General features: G+C 40.7%; 1 protein-coding gene across 2 annotated transcripts in view; it reads right to left on the reverse strand.

The window, feature by feature from the left end:
- Positions 1-19,566, reverse strand: part of grb10b (growth factor receptor-bound protein 10b) — a 63,966-nt gene extending 44,400 nt beyond the window's left edge. Inside the window, exons 1-2 of one of the 2 annotated variants that reach the window (XM_079470545.1) lie at positions 19,487-19,566; positions 4,813-4,920 (exon numbers count right to left, since the gene is read on the reverse strand). In XM_079470545.1, coding sequence (XP_079326671.1) covers positions 4,813-4,863 — 51 coding nt within the window. In that variant the 5' untranslated portion in view covers positions 4,864-4,920; positions 19,487-19,566. Of the gene's footprint in view, positions 1-4,812; positions 4,921-18,637; positions 18,676-19,486 lie in introns of those variants that run through there. The other variant, XM_079470546.1, reaches the window with a different exon arrangement.
- Positions 19,567-20,219: the final 653 nt, after the last annotated feature.

Raw genomic sequence — 20,219 nt, forward strand, 5'->3', positions numbered from 1 at the left:
GTTGTTTGTAGATCTAGTTTCTACTAACAGGTGGATGCAATAAATAAACACAAAGCTGTTTATTGGGGTTCATGAATCTCCTGAACCTGACTTGGCTGAACTTGTTCTCTTTACTGTAACACATAAGGTGCTTAACATACAGTAAATATGCCTACTTCAAACATTTTGTGTATGGATTTTGTTGTCTGTGCTAATAAGATTCTTGGATGTTGGAAGGTGTCATTACACTGTGAAAACAGACCCACTTTTATAATCTAGTTACTTAGTAACTTGTTACACCCAACACTGAACAGAAAGCGGTATTTTAAAGCCCAATTTCATGGCAATTCCTAACCACAACTCATTTATATGAAGTGTTTTCGCATCAGTAACAGTTGGGGTGTGGCTTCTTTATTGCTTGTTTCTAAAAATACTATGTGTTTGTATGATTCACTTTGTACTAATTTATATAAACAGTTTGTAAAATAATTATAAATTCAGTTCAGGGTGTTCGTGTCATTTAGCTTGATTTTAAGTATATATTAAACTTATATTGAAAAGACCATTTTACCTTCACTGCTGATCAATCAGACAAGACTCAAAGATCATGTTCATGGTAAAAAAAGTTTACAACTGTTACATTAACACAAGCTGAAAAACTGGCTTGATAAAAACTTTAAACAAGTGGCAGGCCAAATGCTACCATTACTACATTACCTGCCCATTTGTAACAAACCGATCAACCAACAATGGATCCATCAGATCGTCTTGCTTACAGATGTAACCTCAGTTCCCTGATAGAGGGAACGAGACGTTGTATCGATAGAATGTGGTATGAACATTGATCTCTGATTGTACTTTTAAAAGGCCAATGAACTTGGCGAAGGCCAGTGTCCGCCCTGTGCATGCGGGTATAAAAGGAATATAGCGTGCACATTCATTCACCTTTTGGGCTGAGGAACCTGAGAGGCATTCTCGGTCGCTGCAGCGGATGGTGAAGTGTTGTGGCATGACGGACACAACGTCTCGTTCCCTCCATCAGGGAACTGAGGTTCCCTTCTGTATCGAGACTGACAGAATGGGGTTTGACTTGAGAACCTGTCTATTGGCAGTGATGGTTGACTCCAGCTGGGAGGCTTTCTCGAGACCTGTCCGATCGGGATTCCAGCCCGGAGAAGGACAAGTCTGTCCAAGGGGCTAGGGCGTCTCGTCAGTGAGGCGTGATGGGACTACACCTTGTGCCGGTGTGCCACGCTCTCCAGGGAACTCGAATCTGAAGCCAATGCTGAAGCAGTCTCATATGCATCAAGCCGAGTGGCATGACTGCCGTTGAGGGTGCCATATGCCCCAGGAGCCACTGAAAAATTTCAGTGGGACTGCTGACTGCTGCCTGTCGAGAGGCAGTGCAGTCTTGACTGGGAGCGCTTGTGGTAAGGCACGCTATCATGGTAACAGAGTCTAGTTCCATGACGAGATAAGAGGTGCTATAAGCAGGGGAGAGCTTGCTCTTGTCCCAGTTGACTTGTAGGCCCAGTCGGTCAAGGTGCCGACGTACAAGGTCCCTGTGCATACACAACAGATCTGGCGAGTGTGCCATGATGAGCCAGTCGCTGAGATACTTGAGAATAAGCACGCCCGGCTCCCTGAGGGGAGCGAGAGCAGCCTCCGCAAATGCACATTTTCCTGGGAAAACTTGAATACATAGTCAAGCAGCGAAAGCTCACAGTACGAGAAGCCGCCATATTGTTTTGGCTATACTCGTGCGACTGAGCTTGCAATACGCATGCGCATGATGTCATCGTTTTCAGAAAGTACCGTCTTGTAGTTTACACGAAAATTAAAAATGCAGCGTTTTCATAAGTTTGCGTTTTCAGTCCCCAAAAAGGCTGTTTCCGTTTAAAAAAAAATTTGTGTTTTCAGTCGAAACACAGTTCAGTTGTGTTTTCGGTCTTGTTTATTATCTACCCTTGATGCTTGTTTATTTTCTGTTCGCCCCCTCTTGTGCTTTTTATTTAAATAAAGTATTTTGCAACTGCTGTCTGCGTATGGGTTCTCACTCCAAGTTCATGACAGATTTACTATGATAAAGCATAGCAATACCCGAACTACTTTAAGTATCACTGCACAGCCCCTATAGCTGATCATTATTAGAAAAATTATATACTAAACATTATATTATGCAGTTTACCTGCCTACTTAAAGCTAGAAACAATGTTTCAATGCTGTATGGTGTAATATTGTCTTGGCATGAGCTGGTCCCATTAGATCCTAAAAAGTGTTTTTATTTCAATTCAGCTAAATCAGACCCCTAAAAAAAGACCCATATGCTAAATCCTCAAGTTCCAGGAAATAAATAGAACAAGAATTCAGATTTCCAAGAATAAGGAACCATATGCTGTCTAAAATCCCTCTTGATTCACTCTGAAAACAACTATAAAACTGAAGGCGAAAATTTACTGCTCTGAAAAAAAACAGTGCACTTGCAGAAAAGGCCATTTAATGGCCAAAGCAGAATGAGGCAAAAGCCAATATGGCTGGTGAGCTAATGACAAACCCACATTTCTGGAGCAGTACATCTTCAGCTGACAAAGGTACAGCAATATACGAGCTTAACATCCTCTTAGACTGAGCTGAGAAAACATTATATCTAAAGATACAGCCAACTAACATGCTTGTACTGTTCACACAGTGATTTATGAAGCTGTGGTATTCAGACCTCAAGTATCGACGCTCTGGAAAAAAGAAGATAAATTAGCGGAACGCTCACTTTACCTCTACATTTTGATTCAGTTCCAGCCCAAGCATAATAGAGACGGTGAGAGTGGGGGTTCACACATTGTGGCTCATCATCTTAATTGAGAGCACAAAGGCGAGAGGCACAGTTCAATAAAAGCCAGTTCAGCAGTTCCTTTAAAACAGTAGTTTGCGAGTTCTCCTCGAAGGACCGTGGCAGCCCTCCAGTCCCCCTGCCTTAGCCAAGCATGGAGCCCGGCCCAGAATCCCACTTACTTACCAGACTTGCACAGACAGATACTGCGGCCGACTGCTGGTTATTTACCCGTTTCCAAAATCCTCTGCCTTTCCGTTTCGCCCCAGATACAAAAAAGCCCTTAAAGGTTATGACCGCCACATCTTTCTAAGCATATATAGGATATTCATATGTTTTCTCTAGTGCTGTCAAATCGATTAACCGCGAATTAAAAAAAAACTTTGTGTTTATATAATAGCCTGCTGTATATGTGTGTGTCCTGTGTATATTTATGTATATATTCATACACACATACATACATGTTTTTATTTAAGAAATATGAGTTTAAAAAATTACATTCTAATCAAAGTTACTGAGTGCAGCTGTAAGACTTCAGAGGAGGTCCTGGCCTTCCCGGCTAAGGCTGGTCTCACCGAGGTTTTTTTCACCATTTATGCATCATTGAAGTTTTAGTTCCTCGCCACTGGACCATGTTGGCTTGCTCACGGGGAGACCGCTGATTTAAGATTAGCTCAGGTTTCTGTAAATTCCATTAACATTGCTGTATTTCGATGGTATACTGTATACCATGTCCTGTACTGCATTTGATCTTTCCTGTGTTTTCTTTTGGTTTTGTTTTCTTCATTTAAAGCTGTTTTGAAACAATGCAACATTGTAAAAAGCCCTACATAAATAAAATTGAATTCAACTGAATTAATAAATTATATATATATAAATATGTGTGTTAATCTTAGTTTTAAAGTCACCATGAAATCCAAATGGACTATTCTTATATTTTTCATGTATCATTATCAGTCATTTATTTAAGATGGTCATTATTTGTCTAATTCATGTGTCCTCATGATCTAACCAAAATCAGAAAGAACTATACTAACCGTCCAATGGCCAGACTTCCAACAATCCAATCCATTCCCAAATGTCAAAATCCAGCCCCACCCTTTATTCAAGAAGCTGTTACACTCATTCATATCTCACCATCACAACTTCCCTTTTATTCCAACTTTAATGAATTCAACAAGGCCTTGGTCATAAAAGTGCCCATAGAAAAGCCCTTTTAAAAACTTTCCTTGACAAGCATCACTAAGCTGACCATTTAATTGGGGTATCTAGCATGATAAAACCCTTTAGGATAGAAACCAGAAGACGTGTTGTACCCATGCCAGCTCTCCATGGGCTGATGAGCCCGACTGATATTTCCCAGTGAGTTTAAACTGCCGCACGTGGATGGAGACAGTGCCAAAGAGAGGCCTTCACGAGCAGGCAGTGAGGCCAGAGTTTGGATGCTCTTATGTCAGGTTACACCATGTGAATCCAATGCGTTCAGCTGAAAGGAATGCACACTGATGCCATAGCCATTCACTGGCCCTCTATCTTCATTCATGATCAAGACTCTAAATCTACAGCTCATGACGCGTACATTGAAAATACACATAAACAATGAACAAATGTGGACTGCTTCTCTTATTTTATTTCTGAGAAAAATTGCATGAGGCTTTGAGACTTGCAAAAAAAACAGCTTGCTATCAAAAGTGATGGATTTTGATATGAACTTCGGTATGAAGCTATGTCATATTACTGTATTTAAATAGTCTATTTATGAATGGAAAGAGATACTCTACATCTAAAACAAAGGTGATGCAAAAATGAAACACAAATGAGATAACTAAGTCTGTTTAGCTTTGCCTCGAATGAATATTGTGAAACAGTTTGTGTACATTTATAGTATAGCTTCAGAGTAATTCAGTTGCTTTGATTCATTTGCAATTAAAAACCAGGCTAAACATGATAGAAAAAGCTGATGTTATGTCAATATATCAAGACAGCAAACACAAACGATGTTTTACCTGGTAATTTGGATGGTGCAGAAAATAATCCGGACATCCGGCCACAGCCATAGTACTGAAATGTCTCTGTCAGATATCACATTCACCTCAGACAGATGAGGGAATAGGCTGAAACCAAACAATAACAAAAGATCTTAGTTACATCAAACGTTTCGTCAAGGTGAAAAGAGCAATCTCTTGCTTAGTTGAGTCTAAGTGGCAACAACTCATATAGCAAAGAGCTCTCTTTAACCCAAATAGTTCCACAGGGTCAGTAAACAACATGAGATTGAGAGAAATGCAGAGGGAAATACAGAACCTTTACTGACGCTTACAAATTACGCAGCCCCGGGGTTACATGAAACCATATCCATTCTATTAAAAAACTAAAGATGAGAACAGGGCAAAACGCATAGGAGCTATGAACATTTCCACGGTGCCCAAAATGACATATTCACTTTTTATATTAAGTAGTGTAGCAAAGTAAAACCTATGGCTTCTTTTTTTTGCTTCATCATTTTTATATTCTTAGACAGGATTTTGAAAAAGTTACTTTTAATCTAAACCTAACATCCGAAAATGTACATCAAACTAGTGTAGTTGCTTGGGTGTCTTCTGCAGTGCAGCTAAGAGATTTGGAATCGTTCCAACAGGCCAAAACGTTTGTTCATGTTTGTAATGTAATAGCACATCTCCACAACAATTCATGTGACTCGAACGCAGTTTTCCTAGCGATCATACCATAGCATAAACGGTAAGAAAAATGCTAAAGTTGAATTATTTGGGTTACTGTAGCACTGTAGCCCCTGACTGGAATTTTTAGGAGCACAATTGAAATCAGCCTGCAATGCAATTATTCACTTATTTTCCCCAAAAGAACTGACAAATAAGTTACTTGATGACCGCAGATTTGGTTCCGCTTTTTTTAAAGAGTCTACAGATAATGTTTGTTATTGATTGGTGCTAAATAGAGAGACTGTAATCTGAATTCATTTGAACCATCAAAAAATGTGTTTGTCAAAAAGTATATATTTTTTGTTAACAGTGTTACCCATTAAAGCAAAATGAAAGGTCTTGTGTTCTTACGGTGATTTTATTGTGTATTAAGGACGCTTTTCCTCATGTTCACTCAACACATGTGAATAAAAAATCTAAAAACCTAACAAGAGATTTTGCGCATCCGCAGCAGCAGGAATCATCAGTGACGTGCAGGGTTTACTATCACACACAGTCTGCACTGGTGGCGGGTCGTTCTACAAGTCTTTCCACATGAAATAACAACGAGAAGAAATTCCAAATTTGCAGGCCACACATGCACAAATACTTGTTAAAATGCTTTGCTGTCTCGACAACTGGTCGCAAAATGCAACCTTTTAGTCGCAGTCTGGAGCCCTGAGGTGTGGGATTTTTTTCCACGTTCCCTAAAAGACCCCATTCACCGCTGGGATTACATAATGGAGTCAGGTCTGTACGTTTCGCGCAGTGTCCAATCCTGCAACGACAGAGTCAGCAGACCCCAGGAAATTATGTCATTGTCACGGTTAGGACAGAACCCAAGCTCAGGCAGATAAAGGGTTAACAAAACTTTATTAACCAAAATAAAAACCCACAATGGGGAAAACACGATCATTACAACAATAAAACAAAACTTCCCACAAGGGGGACAAAATAAACAATGTTCACGGATCAAATAATAAGTCCAAAACACGACAATAGGAACAGAGTGATCCACAGGAAACGAGGGTACACGCAAGACACAAGCGAGAAGATGGGGAAGGTAAACAATGAACCGACACGGGATAAAGGGAACTGGGGCTAGATATAGGTAAACGTTAACAAGGGAAGATATAACAGGGACGGGACGGGCAGGTGACAAGACTCAAACACTAATGGGAACTAGCGGGAAGATAATGGGGCAGGTGAGGGAAATGAAACACGGGACGCTAACGGAGAAACAAGAGGGCGGAGCTAAAGGATGTAATACCAGAGAGAGAGAGCATGGCATGACAAAACCAAAACAATGCCATGCCCTTTCTGCATATAAAACACATGGGTCTGACATGATCCTGCCACAAGATTCGAAAACCAAGACAAGGAGAGGCAGGATCATGACAGTCATTGCATGCGAATGACCTCCTGGCTCATTTGGTGCGACTCACTCAGAATCAGCATTCAAGTAGAGTAGAGTAAAGCGATTGCAAGTTCACATTACGTTATTTTAAATACATTCACAGGCAAACCTCTTCTATCTCTCACTTATGTGCAATGTTAACATTAAATGATAAACACCATTGCTTACACGAGCACTATGCAAAAAGCATGTAGAGAAAACAACCACAGCTCTTTACGAAAAGCCTTGTTTGTTTGTTCGACAGACTTTCCCAGCACAAAATGAATTGTACTGCGAGGTTTGTTGGGCGGTGTCGTAAGACGTTCGTGTGTGTGCTGCTCACACCTTTAAAGGGAGAGCTTTAATGTCTAGCAGTGATTAGCCCTGAAGCTAAGGCAAAGGCCAAGCCAGAGCCCACCGGCAATTAAAGTAAATCCTTACTGAAATTGTACCAACAGTTCTCTGAGGAGATGATTCCTTTAGCAGGTCTTCAGTTGAAGACCTAAGAGTTGATGTTATTTTGCAGGGCCGATCTCTGTATGTATATCTGAATGTCGGGCCTAAATCACCTTCAACTTTCAAGCCTTTAAACTTAGAGCTACAGGAACCCTGAAGTGTGGTGGACATTACATGGCCCTATTTTAACAATCCAAGCGCATGGTCTAAAACTTGTCAGAATACACTTTTGCTAGTTTGACGTCGGGAGAAAAGGCTGGCGCACGGTGATTTTCTTAATGGGTGTATTTTAGGGAAAAACGTGCAGTAAACCAATCAGTCTCATCTCCCATTCCCAACACGCTCTTTAAATAACCCAAGATATATTGCGCCATTAACTTCAGACCAGGTTTCAGTGTCCTCACCTTGATTTCTGATCTGCACGCCCGTGTGCGCAGATACATTTGCTATTTAAATAACATAGCTCATGATGTGAAAATAATAACTTTGACAGGCTGAAACTAGCATAAAAGCCTTTGTGTTGCGCGGGGTTTATGATAGGGCCCTACAAGTTAATGAGTTGAATCTCCAATAAGAAGAATAAGCGTGGGCTCCAAAAAATGATCTGAGATTTATTCTCACTTTCATGAGCACTGGCAGATATAGCTTCAGGCTGGGGACACAAATCCACCAGTGCTGTCCTAAGTTCCAGTTTAAATTTCTCCATGTGGTTGCCAAAGTCCATAAAACCACTGCATAATGTGAGGCTGTCCGCGGTTGGGGAGGGAGGACGGCCTGCCGTGTTACGCAATCTAAAACTGCAGTGACCGAGCGATCCTGGCTGCTTTTCAAGATCGACTCTCCCTGAACGCATCTGCACATTCAGCGGGTGTCTTACAGTTTGGGCTTTATAAAATACATCTCATGGCTTGTAATCATCTGTGACACGGAAAAGGAATGGAACAGTAAATCCTTTAATGCAGAAAACATCAGGGAGATTCATCACGCTGGCTAGAAAACTCACAGGAATGTAGCACTGAAACATTTACATACATTTACATTTAGTCATTTAGCAGACGCTTTTATCCAAAGCGACTTACAGATGAGGAAACATTGGAAGCAATTATAACAACATAGGCCACAAAATACATAAGTGCATCAAAATAGTCCATTAAAGCCTAGCACAGTATAAAAAGCTAAGAATAGTGAGGTTAGTACGTGTTTTTTTTTTTATTATAAAGAGGGAAAGGGAAGAGAATTAGGAAAAATCAATCAACGACATGTTGACGGAAGAGATGCGTTTTTAGGCGTTTTCTAAAGATGGCAACCGAGTCTGCTGATCTTGTAGCAGCTGGTAGACAGATCCAGAGAAGGTACGGGAGAGTGACTTTTTTCCTTTTTGGGAAACGCCACGAGAATGGTTTTCAGAAATGAGAAGAGAATATTTCGCGAATGACAGAATGTAGGTAAAAATGCTTGGAATGAATGACATCTGAAATACTGACACAGAGAATGGCGGTAACATAACTTGCAATGGGATTTGTGTCGACTTTCACACGGCATGTGGTGCATTCGCTCCCCTCCCAGATTGTCTGCGTTCTACAGGCTAAAAATGGCCATTCTTTCTAAATGAAGCACACGTGTCAACATTCTGGGTTATTTATAGGGCTGACCGTCCTGTATCAAAACACACTCCAAGCACAGTGTGGTCTTTACTTAAATGTTCATTCTTAAAATGACCTTCATCCTCCATTGAAACACTTGTCCATGACCATACAAAATTTATAATCCTTTACCAAAGCAGAAAAAAAGAAGACGAGATCCACCCAATACTTAAATACAGAAACGTACTGAACATTTATGTTAGCTGATATAAATATTTACAAATAGGCTTGACTTTACATGCTCTCATCATTTCAAAATCCATGTACATCACTCAGAAAGAATTGCATTTCTTGCCCACTCCAACATTCTCATGCAACATCCTAGGAATACTCTAGAGACCATTAGTCCGAATGCACCATCTTCTCTGGAATGCTGGGAGCACATTCTTTCCACATAGGGTACAGGGAGGAGACCCGCAAAATGGCATGCATTGATTTGTAGGGCAAAGTGTAGCAATGTGAGACGAGCTGAAAATAGGACGTGTCTGGTAGGAAGGGGAGGCTGGAATGTGAGCCGTTCTGTCCAGCTGTGTCATCCAGGGGCACAGGGGCCTTCCCAAATGAAGCAGTTCATGAATATTTACGAGCCACACCCCTCTTGCCTGACTCCTCCCACGTGAGATTAAGCTGACCCCCTTCTTGAGCTGGACGGGGTCAAGAACAATTCCCTCCTCGCTAGCACCTATCTCAGGTCTTCTTCTGGAACTTCACCCAAAAGATGACGGAAGCAAAACATTACACTACAAGGATAACAGATTCTTGGAGGGACATTTAATGTGGAAAAAAACGTGAAAGTAAAAAATCAGCGTTCAAGCAAGAACAGTCAGATTTCCAACAGGTCTACAGGCATTACAGCTTCTCGAAGAAAGGAAAATGAAACATCAATCAACATGAGAAGATTGATAAATAACCTTGATAGACTGTGATAGTATGTCAGACTCAGACATCTGATACAGATTTTAATACCCAACTAAATCTCTAAGCGGTGTGTGGCTAAAGCCAGCCAAACCTAACCCAGCATATCAAACTGAGAGCATCCCCACAGCATGTTTTGGGATGCTTTTGGGGAATTCTTTGAGTCAGCGACTGGAAAATCCATTAAGAAAGAAAATGGATGTTGTACAGCACATTCCCAGAAGAAAACATGTTGTATTCTGCTGAGGCATGTGGACCGATCCATCTTCAGAGCCAGTCACTAAAATAGTGAATAGTAAAACGTGTTGGGCAATATATGTTACGTGTTTAAGTGGTGCCAGAAACAATCCATCATCATTATTCGCTGGCCATTTATACACGCATGCATGCCTTCTTGAGTTATTATAGCCCATGACCTTTGCACAATGGAAGCAGAAAGCTTCATTCTACTTCTTCAGTTCAAAAGGAAAGAATTAGCTTTAGATAGGGTCTAATGCTTCCACATACCAGCAAAATAACCAATCATTCGTAGGCAATTTTACGATAAAGTAGTGTTTGTTAAAACGTTCACACTTGCCACTCGGAAGTATATACTTTTCTTAAGGTTACCTGAGGGTATGATAAAATGACTTGCGTAACATCTGTGCCACTGAACCAGATGTTATATAGGTACCGTTTTTGACAGTTTAACAAAGGTTAACTAGCTCAGCAAGATTCTTTAATCTGTTGCTCTTTAGAATACAGTTTACACAATTCAACATAATGTGTGTTGTTTTAAGACACAGTAGCCGTTACAAAGCTTTAAAAATATATTACATTCATATTGACAAGCCAACCGACGCTACGAAATCACCGGAATGCATTTATTAAAGAATATGAAGATTTTAATACGCCAATTGCTGAAGTACCTTGAACTTTTCTGATTGATCAGAACCAACTCAAATCTAGTGTTTTAGATACGGACTTAAGATACACCATTAACTCTAAATGGGTCAGTTGTTTTATTGGCCACATCCATTACCTGTCTGTCATATTACATTTCCACCTTTTATGCAGGATTGCATTCCTTGACACTTTCTTAAAGGAGCAGTTAGGAGGACAAAGCAGAGGGATATCAGATGACTACTCAATCTACATTTCTTTTTGCGCAAACGTGTTATTTCGCAACCCCCAGCTCTGTGTAAAGATACTTGTACATACATGTAGACTAAGAAGTGTTAAGAGACTGTAGATAAGAGCGTCTGCCAACTTTCTGCCAAAACACTTGCTGCATTAGAAGTGGCGTGATGTGCGGTTTTATTTCAATCGGGTTAACATTCTTATTAACATATTCATGAAGTCAGTAATAGACAACTTAAATGTACTGATAGACGTGATTTTTATTTCAGAATAGGGCATGCACGCAGTAAACATTTTAAATAAAGCTTTACTTCAGCAAAGATCTTATAGTTACAAAAGAAACACAAGTGAAAAACTGCTAGTAATTCGCTCGGATAACAAAACCTTATCAAAACCAGTGTTGAATCACAAAAAGTGAACTATGATAGAGAAAATAAGCATAATATCTTAAAACGCTTATGTAAACGACGGTCACACCACAGTTGCTCAACCAAATGCCATTCTTCTTGAGCCAGAATGCAGAGGACGCTATAAGAAAACATGACGTCATCGGGGTGGCTGAATAGGCAACCGGGGAGAATAGCTTTTGGAATCGCTAATTGGATGAGAAATTCATTGGGAGATGAGGAACAGACTCCTTATGCAATCTGAATGCTGAATGGAAGTTCTTACACTTGTGCATGTTTGCTGTATGGGTGGCCGTAATTGGGTCTTTCTTTAACAGCGGCAATGAGCACATCCAAACCATTTGTCACTATAAAGTCTACTTGAATTTATAGTTCGATTTATATAATTAAGAAGTTTGTGATGCCGCGTAAGAAACATGCTGACTCGACAAAAAATGACTTTCCTAAAAGGGAATGTGCTTTGCTGCTGCACAAGATTTTCTTCTCTGGTTCCTTCGAGAAGGTACAGAATGTTATTAAGGGTTGGTGTAATAAAGGTTATATGTTGATTAAGCATATAAAAAGTAGCACCCGAAATAGCAACCTTCTCAAAAATGGGTTATCACAGTAACATTTCTGTAGTATTGGAAATTATAATACATCCTAAACTTCCAAGATTTTTTGAAAACAACATGTGATGTCATCTTTGTACTGAAGTAAGAGGCCTGCAAGTACATTTACAATTTCTATAACGTCACAATTATTTCCAATAGTCATCAATAAGATCCAATTGAGAGCTCCTGTGTCTCAGATATTTCTCCTATGAAGACCTAGAAATCTCACCAAGGGCCGTTTCAGAAAGACCTCAAGATACAAAATAAAACTGATGAAGTCATAAACTGATCACCAAGTCTGCAATTAAAAGTCAATATTATCGAAGATTCCAATATGAACTGAAACATTTCCCATCGTATTTATCCAAATCCAGATTATTCTTCCTATAAAATCTACTTTCATGGTGCAGAGCCATGATGTATTTTAATAATTGTATAATTTGTTTCTGTTTCATTTCTTAAAAGCAATTTTAGGACAAACACCTGAGACTAAGTTGACACTCAAACGAAACAAATCTGAGAACTTCAAAACTATATAATAGAACAAAGGTACTCAACTTCAGGGGCCTGGAGGGCCACATTTCAACCACATGGGATACAGAGGGCAACTGGCTCATATTAATACGATTTGAACATGTTTATTCATTTAAATCAGGTTTTGGAGATGAAGGACAGAATTGCATTGTAAAAGAGTATGAGAAAACTATATTTACACATGAATTCTTAGCCTTATCAATTAGCACAAAAACATGACTGATGTTTACATTAATGATTACTAATTTATAAAATACTGCACAAAACTTTCAAACACATAAAATGCTAATTATATTCCACACATCAAAAAACTGTGTACAGTAAGTGTTATCCCAGTATGGTGAAAAAGATGCCATTGTGGATTTGACTAGTGAGACATTTGAGTCTGCATACGTTTCATAAGTACTTTGAGATTGGGTTCCTGTTCACTTGTAGCTGCTCTCAGATAATCTGTCAGATGTCTATCAGTTAGACGGGAGCGGTGCTTTGTTTTAATTATGCCCATGGCAGAGAAGGAGCTCTCACAAACATATGTAGATCCAAAGCAGGTCAGGATTTTCTTAGCACACTGAATTAGTGCAGGATGTGTGTCCTTGGGAACGAAAGATATCCAGAATGCGTCGGCGCTTTCTTCTTTGTGCCTTTCTTTGAGAATGGAATTGTACTGCAACTCAATTAGCTGCTCCTCAAACACAGCCCGTTCGACTCCGAACTGTAGATCTCTGACTAACACTGAAGTAGAAAGTACGTCACAAGCAAACGGATTTTCCGTAAATGCCAGCAGGGTTTCATGGCCTTTATGTCCGTGAATCGCAGGGAAAACTGCTCTTTTAGTTCAGTGAGGTATGCACAGTAAGCAGCGGCTGACAATGGTCTTGCAACGGACTGCAGAACGGGAAAGTGTGTCAAGTCGTCTTCCTTAAGTTGTTGAGCGAATAAGTCAAGTTTTGTTTCAAATGCGGATACATCATTGAACATCATCGGCAGAATTTTTTGCCTATCTTGAAGTTTGAGATTAAGTGAATTCAAATGGCACGTTATATCTGTCAAAAATGCAGCGTTTTCAATGAATGTGTCATCATTTAAGAGAGACAGTAAATTATGTTGACCCTTCTCTTCCAAAAACATGCGCACAGCAGGAAGCAATTGCATGAAACGGCATAACACCTTTCCACGACTAAGCCATCGGACATCCGCATGCATTGTCAAGTCACCGTATGCACTCTCGCACTCTTCCACGAGCGATCGGAACTGTCTATGTTTCAGTGCGTGTGCAAGAATAAAGTTCACTATCCTTACCGCACTGTCCATTGTCTCTTTGAGTGCTCCGCCTCTTAGTTTGTTGCATAATTGCTCCTGATGCAGAATGCAATGATATAAAAATAATGCAGAGATTTCAGGATCCTTTCTGAGCAAGGCAATCAATCCTTTCTTCTTTCCGACCATTGAAGGAGCTCCATCGGTAGTAACAGAAACAAGTTTTAAAAGGTTAATGCTTTTGCCTGGACCATGAAAAAAATCTTTTAGCGCAGAGTAAATGTCCTCTCCTCGCGTTTGGCCTTTTAATGGTAGCAAAGTCAACATTTCTTCTGCAAATTTCTCCTCGTACCCAGACCAGAAGCTGCGCGATGTCCGTGTTGTCAGTGGATTCATCCAATGCCAAACTAAAATACTCGGCACTTTCAATGTCATTTAAAAGCTGTGAAAAGAGATCATCTGTAATGTCCTTGACTCGCCTAGTTACTGTTGAATCAGACAACTGTAGCTTTGAAATTTGTCTAATTTTGTCATCCTTCTTCTTGAAATCCGAAAACAGTGATTCCGCGCAGTCAACAAGTGTATTATTCAGAAATTCTCCTTCTGTAGCTGGTTACTTTGCTTTTGCAACATTCCAGGCGATTCTGAACGATGCCTCAGTAACATTGTCACTGCATTTAACATGACTGCAAAACAGGGATTGTTGGGACTGAAAGCCATCTCGCAAAGTCTTAATTTTCAGTTTTCTGAAATTACTGTCAGTGGGATACGCATCCTTGAATTCGGGTGAAGCTGTTCGTGGTGCCGTTGCAGATTAGCCCGTTTTAATACAGCAATCGTCTTTTGGCAGATGAGACACATTGGTTTGCCTTGTACCTCAATAAAAGCAAAGTCAGATTCCCACGCAGGGTTAAAAGTCCTGTTTTCATCATCCACCTTTCTTCGTTTGGTCGCCATCACATAAATTAGCCAATAGTTAAAAAAGTTCTGTGAGTATAGCTAATAAATTAGCCTGATTAGGCGGATTAGTGTCGCGATAGGTTGCATTCAATTATATACATGCCATTATAATTAATTGAGTCATAAATGTTATGTGTGTACTATTTTGTTTAGTCATGATAACAGCCTACTTTTTATAATAATTAAAAAAGTTGTCATGCCTCATTAAAGGTCGTTTACTTTATGCTGCGCTGGGCAGACGGATCAGCATCTGACGTCAAAGTCCCGTGAGAGTAACTCGAAAGCAGGAGCGGTCTGCCCTCGCAATGCTAGGATGTTATACGTTGAACAGCGCTGCCACGGGCCACATTTTAAAGGGCAACGGGCCTGATGCGGCCTGCGGGCCGCCTGTCGAGAACCACTGTAATAGAATATAGAAATAATAAAAATGTCCTCTAGACACAGCTCACAGTTTTCCTTACAAGACAGCGACTACTCCAGCTTCTAACCAGCAGCGTCAGTTTCTTTACATGTTCCAACACATGCCAGGAACAAAGTCCAAACCAGTTCAGTTCAGCCCGTGTCACGATTCTCATGGTGAGACACGGAGAGAGGACCCAGGTGCAGACAGCGGGTAAGGGGTTAACAGATATTTAATAATAATAATAATAATAATAATAACAACAAATAACAGAACAAAACATGGATACAATAACATAACCAAACAGCACTAGGGCTAACAACACTAAACTATACAAAGCCTTAAAATAAACTCAAAACAAGAACTACAAATACACTAAACTAGGCTGACAAGACACATGGACTCACCACACAACCACAATGAACCAGCACAAGACAGAAGACACAAGGGCATTAATTAAGGGACCAAATCAAGAGGGGAACAGGTGAAGGGCATTAATCAATAACGAGGGTAACGAGAGGATGGGAACAAAGACGAGACCAGAGAGAGAGTCTGTAAGACCATAATAATTGCCTCTCTCCACATTAAACATGAGGTTCTGTCATGATCCTGCCACTATACTAAGAGAAACATGACATGATGCAGCAGAATCATGACAGAAGCCTCACCTTAAGGATGAACCTGATGCTCCTCAAGGCACAAACAAGACAAGGCAGACTGTGACAATGGCAACATAATACAATAAACCAAAATTGGGAAACAAGAGTCCAAGGGTAGGGGCACACAAGAGTCGAAAGGGAAGTCCAAACATGGGCAGACACGGACTGGGTAGCTCCGGCAGACACAAACTGGATAGCGCCGGCAGACACAAACTGGATAGCGACGGCAGACACAAACTGGATAGCGCCGGCAGACACAAACACGATGCACTGGGCTGGAATGGCCGCATGCACCGGGCTGGAATGCCTGGCTCCGCCGGGCAGGGATGCCCAGCTCCACAAGGCGGAAATGCCCGGCTGCACCGACCTGGAATGCCCAGCTGGGGATCTTTGGCGGCCACAGGATTCCGGCGGCTTCGACCCTGGAGGGAAGACCGGCGGTCTCAACCCTGGAAGGCAGTCCGGCGGTCTCGGCCCTGAGCGGGAATCCGGCAGTCTCAACCCTGGTAGGGAGTCCGGCGGCCCCGACTCAGGAAGGGAGTCCGGCGTTCTCGACCCTGGAAGGGAGACCGGCAGCCTCTAACCCTGGAGGGGAATCCGGCAGCCTCAACTGCTGCCACAACGATCTGTATGCTGGGTCTGATTATGGCTGGTTCATTCTGTCACGATTCTCATGGTGAGACACGGAGAGAGGACCCAGGTGCAGACAGCGGGTAAGGGGTTAACAGATATTTAATAATAATAACAAAACAAAGACCCACGCGGGGGTAACAGAACAAAACATGGATACAATAACATGACCAAACAGGACTAGGGCTAACTACACTAAACTATACAAAGACTTAAAATAAACTCAAAACAAGACCTACAAATACACTAAACTAGGCTGACAAGACACATGGACTCACCACACAACCACAATGAACCAGCACAAGACAGAAGACACAAGGGCATTAAATAAGGGACCAAATCAAGAGGGGAACAGGTGAAGGGCATTAATCAATAACGAGGGTAACGAGAGGATGGGAACAAAGACGAGACCAGAGAGAGAGTCTGTAAGACCATAATAATTGCCTCTCTCCACATTAAACATGAGGTTCTGTCATGATCCTGCCACTATACTAAGAGAAACGTGACATGATGCAGCAGAATCATGACAGCCCGTTCAATTTGCACCCGAACTGTCAGTGAGTTCTGAAGCTGTGAGATGTGGGGTCATTAAGCTCTGGGACAGAACGCTCTGACCACAACACACAACAGAATATCATCTTCATTCCGCATGAGTCACAACTCAATGTACACAAAAGCCAAATGAATGAACAGAAGGGATTTCCACTGGCTGAATAGTCATGTCCAGGCTGGGGTCTATAGCGTCCTGGGTTTTAACACTGTATAGGAAATTTCGAATGACAGCAAACTGACGCAAGGTATTATGGATTGTGTCAATGGAGTCCAGATGCCATTGAAAGTAAATGAAGTATGTGATCGATTCCCTCTGCAGCACGCATCTCATGAGCTGGGCTAGGAAATAAATGATCCTAGAACAATCAAATTACACACCCAAAACAATTATGTCATCATTTACTCACCCCTGTCATTTCAAACCTGTATGACTTTCATTCCTCCGCAGAACACAAAAGAATATATTTTGAAAAATGTTGTTAACTGGACACTTGCATTGGTTTTGTGTCCATTCAATAGAATGAGGTCCAGTGCTCGGATACCAATTTTCTTCAAAATATCTTCTTGGTGTTCCGCAGAAGAAAGAAAGTAGTAAGGGTGACAAGAATTTACATTTTTGGGTGAACTTTAAGGCACCTGAACTATGACTTCAGACACAACATGACCACTTTGGCACCTTTAGGCTACAAGACATACTGTACAGTGTAAAGATCAGCTGTGTGCTGAGAATTCTGACCTGAATGAAACACTTGACAATAAAACCAAAAATGATGCAAATTATTTAAAAAACTAGACAATGCATTTATATAAGAAGTAACTAAAATAAATACCCAACTCCCCATTACATGCTGTTAAAGAGATCACCATATTGACTACCATGGTAGAAAGAATGACTGTATTTTTCTTTTTCTTCTGATGTTTGATATTTTGACGAATTTAGGAAAACAAACTCTGGGGCACCATGGACCATTTTAATTTGTTCTACTATGGTAGTCAAAGGTGCGCTAGAAATCTCAGTTGCTGACATTCTTCCAAATATTTTTCTCTGTGTTCAAACACAGGTTCGGAACAACTTGATGTTAAGTCATTTATGACAGAATTTCCATTTTTGGGTGAGGTATCCCTTAAAGTTCACTAAATGTTTTTTGTAGTTAGAAAAAGTCTTTCAAAAAACTAGGAGCTGTATATATTTTTCTCATTGTAATAACAAGGATGGATGATGTGTAGGGTATATCTAGGGACAGCTGCATAAACTGCAACATTACTTGCATTGATCAAGAGTAATGCGACAGAAATGTCCTTATACCATTGCAATATTATATCCATCTATAATGGAAATCGCCTTCCCACCACTAAGCAATGAATTATCTTTCTTTACATTCGCCTCCACACTGTGATTTCATTAGTACAGAAATATAGTTCACTCGGTGTGCATTAATATATTTATCTGGCATAATACGCAAAATTAACTTTAACATTTTCAACGTCAATAATAACGTTTACATTTATTGCTGACTTGACTCATAAAGTGAATCGCCATGAGAAACGGTCTCCTCTCCATCGTCAAATGTTACATCTGTAGTCATAAATAAGTCTAGAAGTTGATCTCACCCGACTGACACACAAACGTCTTCGACCTCTCCCGTGCACGAATCCCCCTCGAACCCCTTAACTTTGCAACCGCGGCTTTATATGATGACCGTGAGCCGTCTCGTGTGCGTCTGGCCGGTCAGACCCGCTGCTTCTCCTGGATATCCAATGTGCCCATCCACGCGTCCACGATCTCTCAGCTCTCTCCAACAACACAACAACACTTCTCATCGCCCCACCCCGAAACATTCATCATTGTCCAAACGAACCGCGTCTTTAGCCCCAGAGCATCCCTACAGCGAATCAGCTTTACTTACAGGAAGGGAAAATTCATTTCAATGAACACGATTATGATTTCACACATATTTACAGACACTGCTGTATTTGAACTATAGGCGAAACTCTTTGGCACTACTGCCATCAACGAAGAAATACAAACCATTCATTTTGTTTAAATGTATTTTATGAAAAGAAACAATTGTGTAATCAATTAATACGGATATTTTCTGTATCTTTTGTTGTATTATCCCTTATTTACGAGGCATTTGCCAAAAGTGAAATATGGGGTCATCGATCTGCCAAAAAGAAAACACGCTGAGTCTAAATTGACTGTAAATAAACCATATTGTTTTCTGTATATTCCTCCTGTATTTGATGCATTTTACATATAAGCTGTTCTGTTAAAAGTTTAAGTTTTCAGTGTCAATCTGTTCTGCACACCCGGATTCTTGAATAGTCACAAGCCACACCTCTCGTGTCTCACACTTCCATCACGCGCTTTTTAACGACACATTTATGCTCCCGGTTCCCGCACACTTGAACTGTTTACAAATAAAAATGACAGATTAACTAATAAAACACGTCACTAACCTTCCACATCCGCGTATGCCCGTATAATGTTCACTGTAAAACTGTGCGTGCGCGCTGTCACTGTTCAAGAGACTCCGCCCTCATCGCCAGGTCTCCGCCCACTGAAGGGCAACGCCGCCCGGTCATCAGCCACTGGCGTCTCGCGCTCTGGCCAGACCCCCGCGCGACCCAATGCGCGCGTGAATAAGCCGTGCGCGTGACATGGCTGCGAGCACACAAAGTACGCAAGCGCGCGTGTCGCACTATTCCCCCTTCAGTCTAAACGATACGGTTTTAAAAATATCCCCGCGTGCTGTGCGTGTGTTTGTAAATATGGTGATGACGTGCCATTTGGAGCGTGCACGGAATGACAAGAGCGCGTTTAGCCATTTATTTTGTTTATTTAATTATCATGCAAAACGTATTGTTGAATGCAACACCTCCTGTACTAAAGAAACTAACAAAGAAGAAAAAGATAATACATTACTGTGGTAGTGACAGCACAAACGCCTTTTTATAGAGAGATACATAGAGAGATAGAGATAGGAATGAAAGGAAAAAGAAAAGAAAGAAAAGAAAGAAAAGAAAGAAAAGAAAGAAAAGAAAGAAAAGAAAGAAAAGAAAGAAAAGAAAGAAAGAAAAGAAAGAAAAGAAAGAAAAGAAAGAAAAGAAAGAAAAGAAAGAAAAGAAAGAAAAGAAAGAAAGAAAAGAAAGAAAGGATAGAAAGGAACAAAGAAAGAAAGAAAGGATAGAA

The sequence above is a fragment of the Barbatula barbatula genome (genome assembly GCF_947034865.1).
Source record: "Barbatula barbatula genome assembly, chromosome: 12".
NCBI classification, from domain to species: domain Eukaryota; kingdom Metazoa; phylum Chordata; class Actinopteri; order Cypriniformes; family Nemacheilidae; genus Barbatula; species Barbatula barbatula.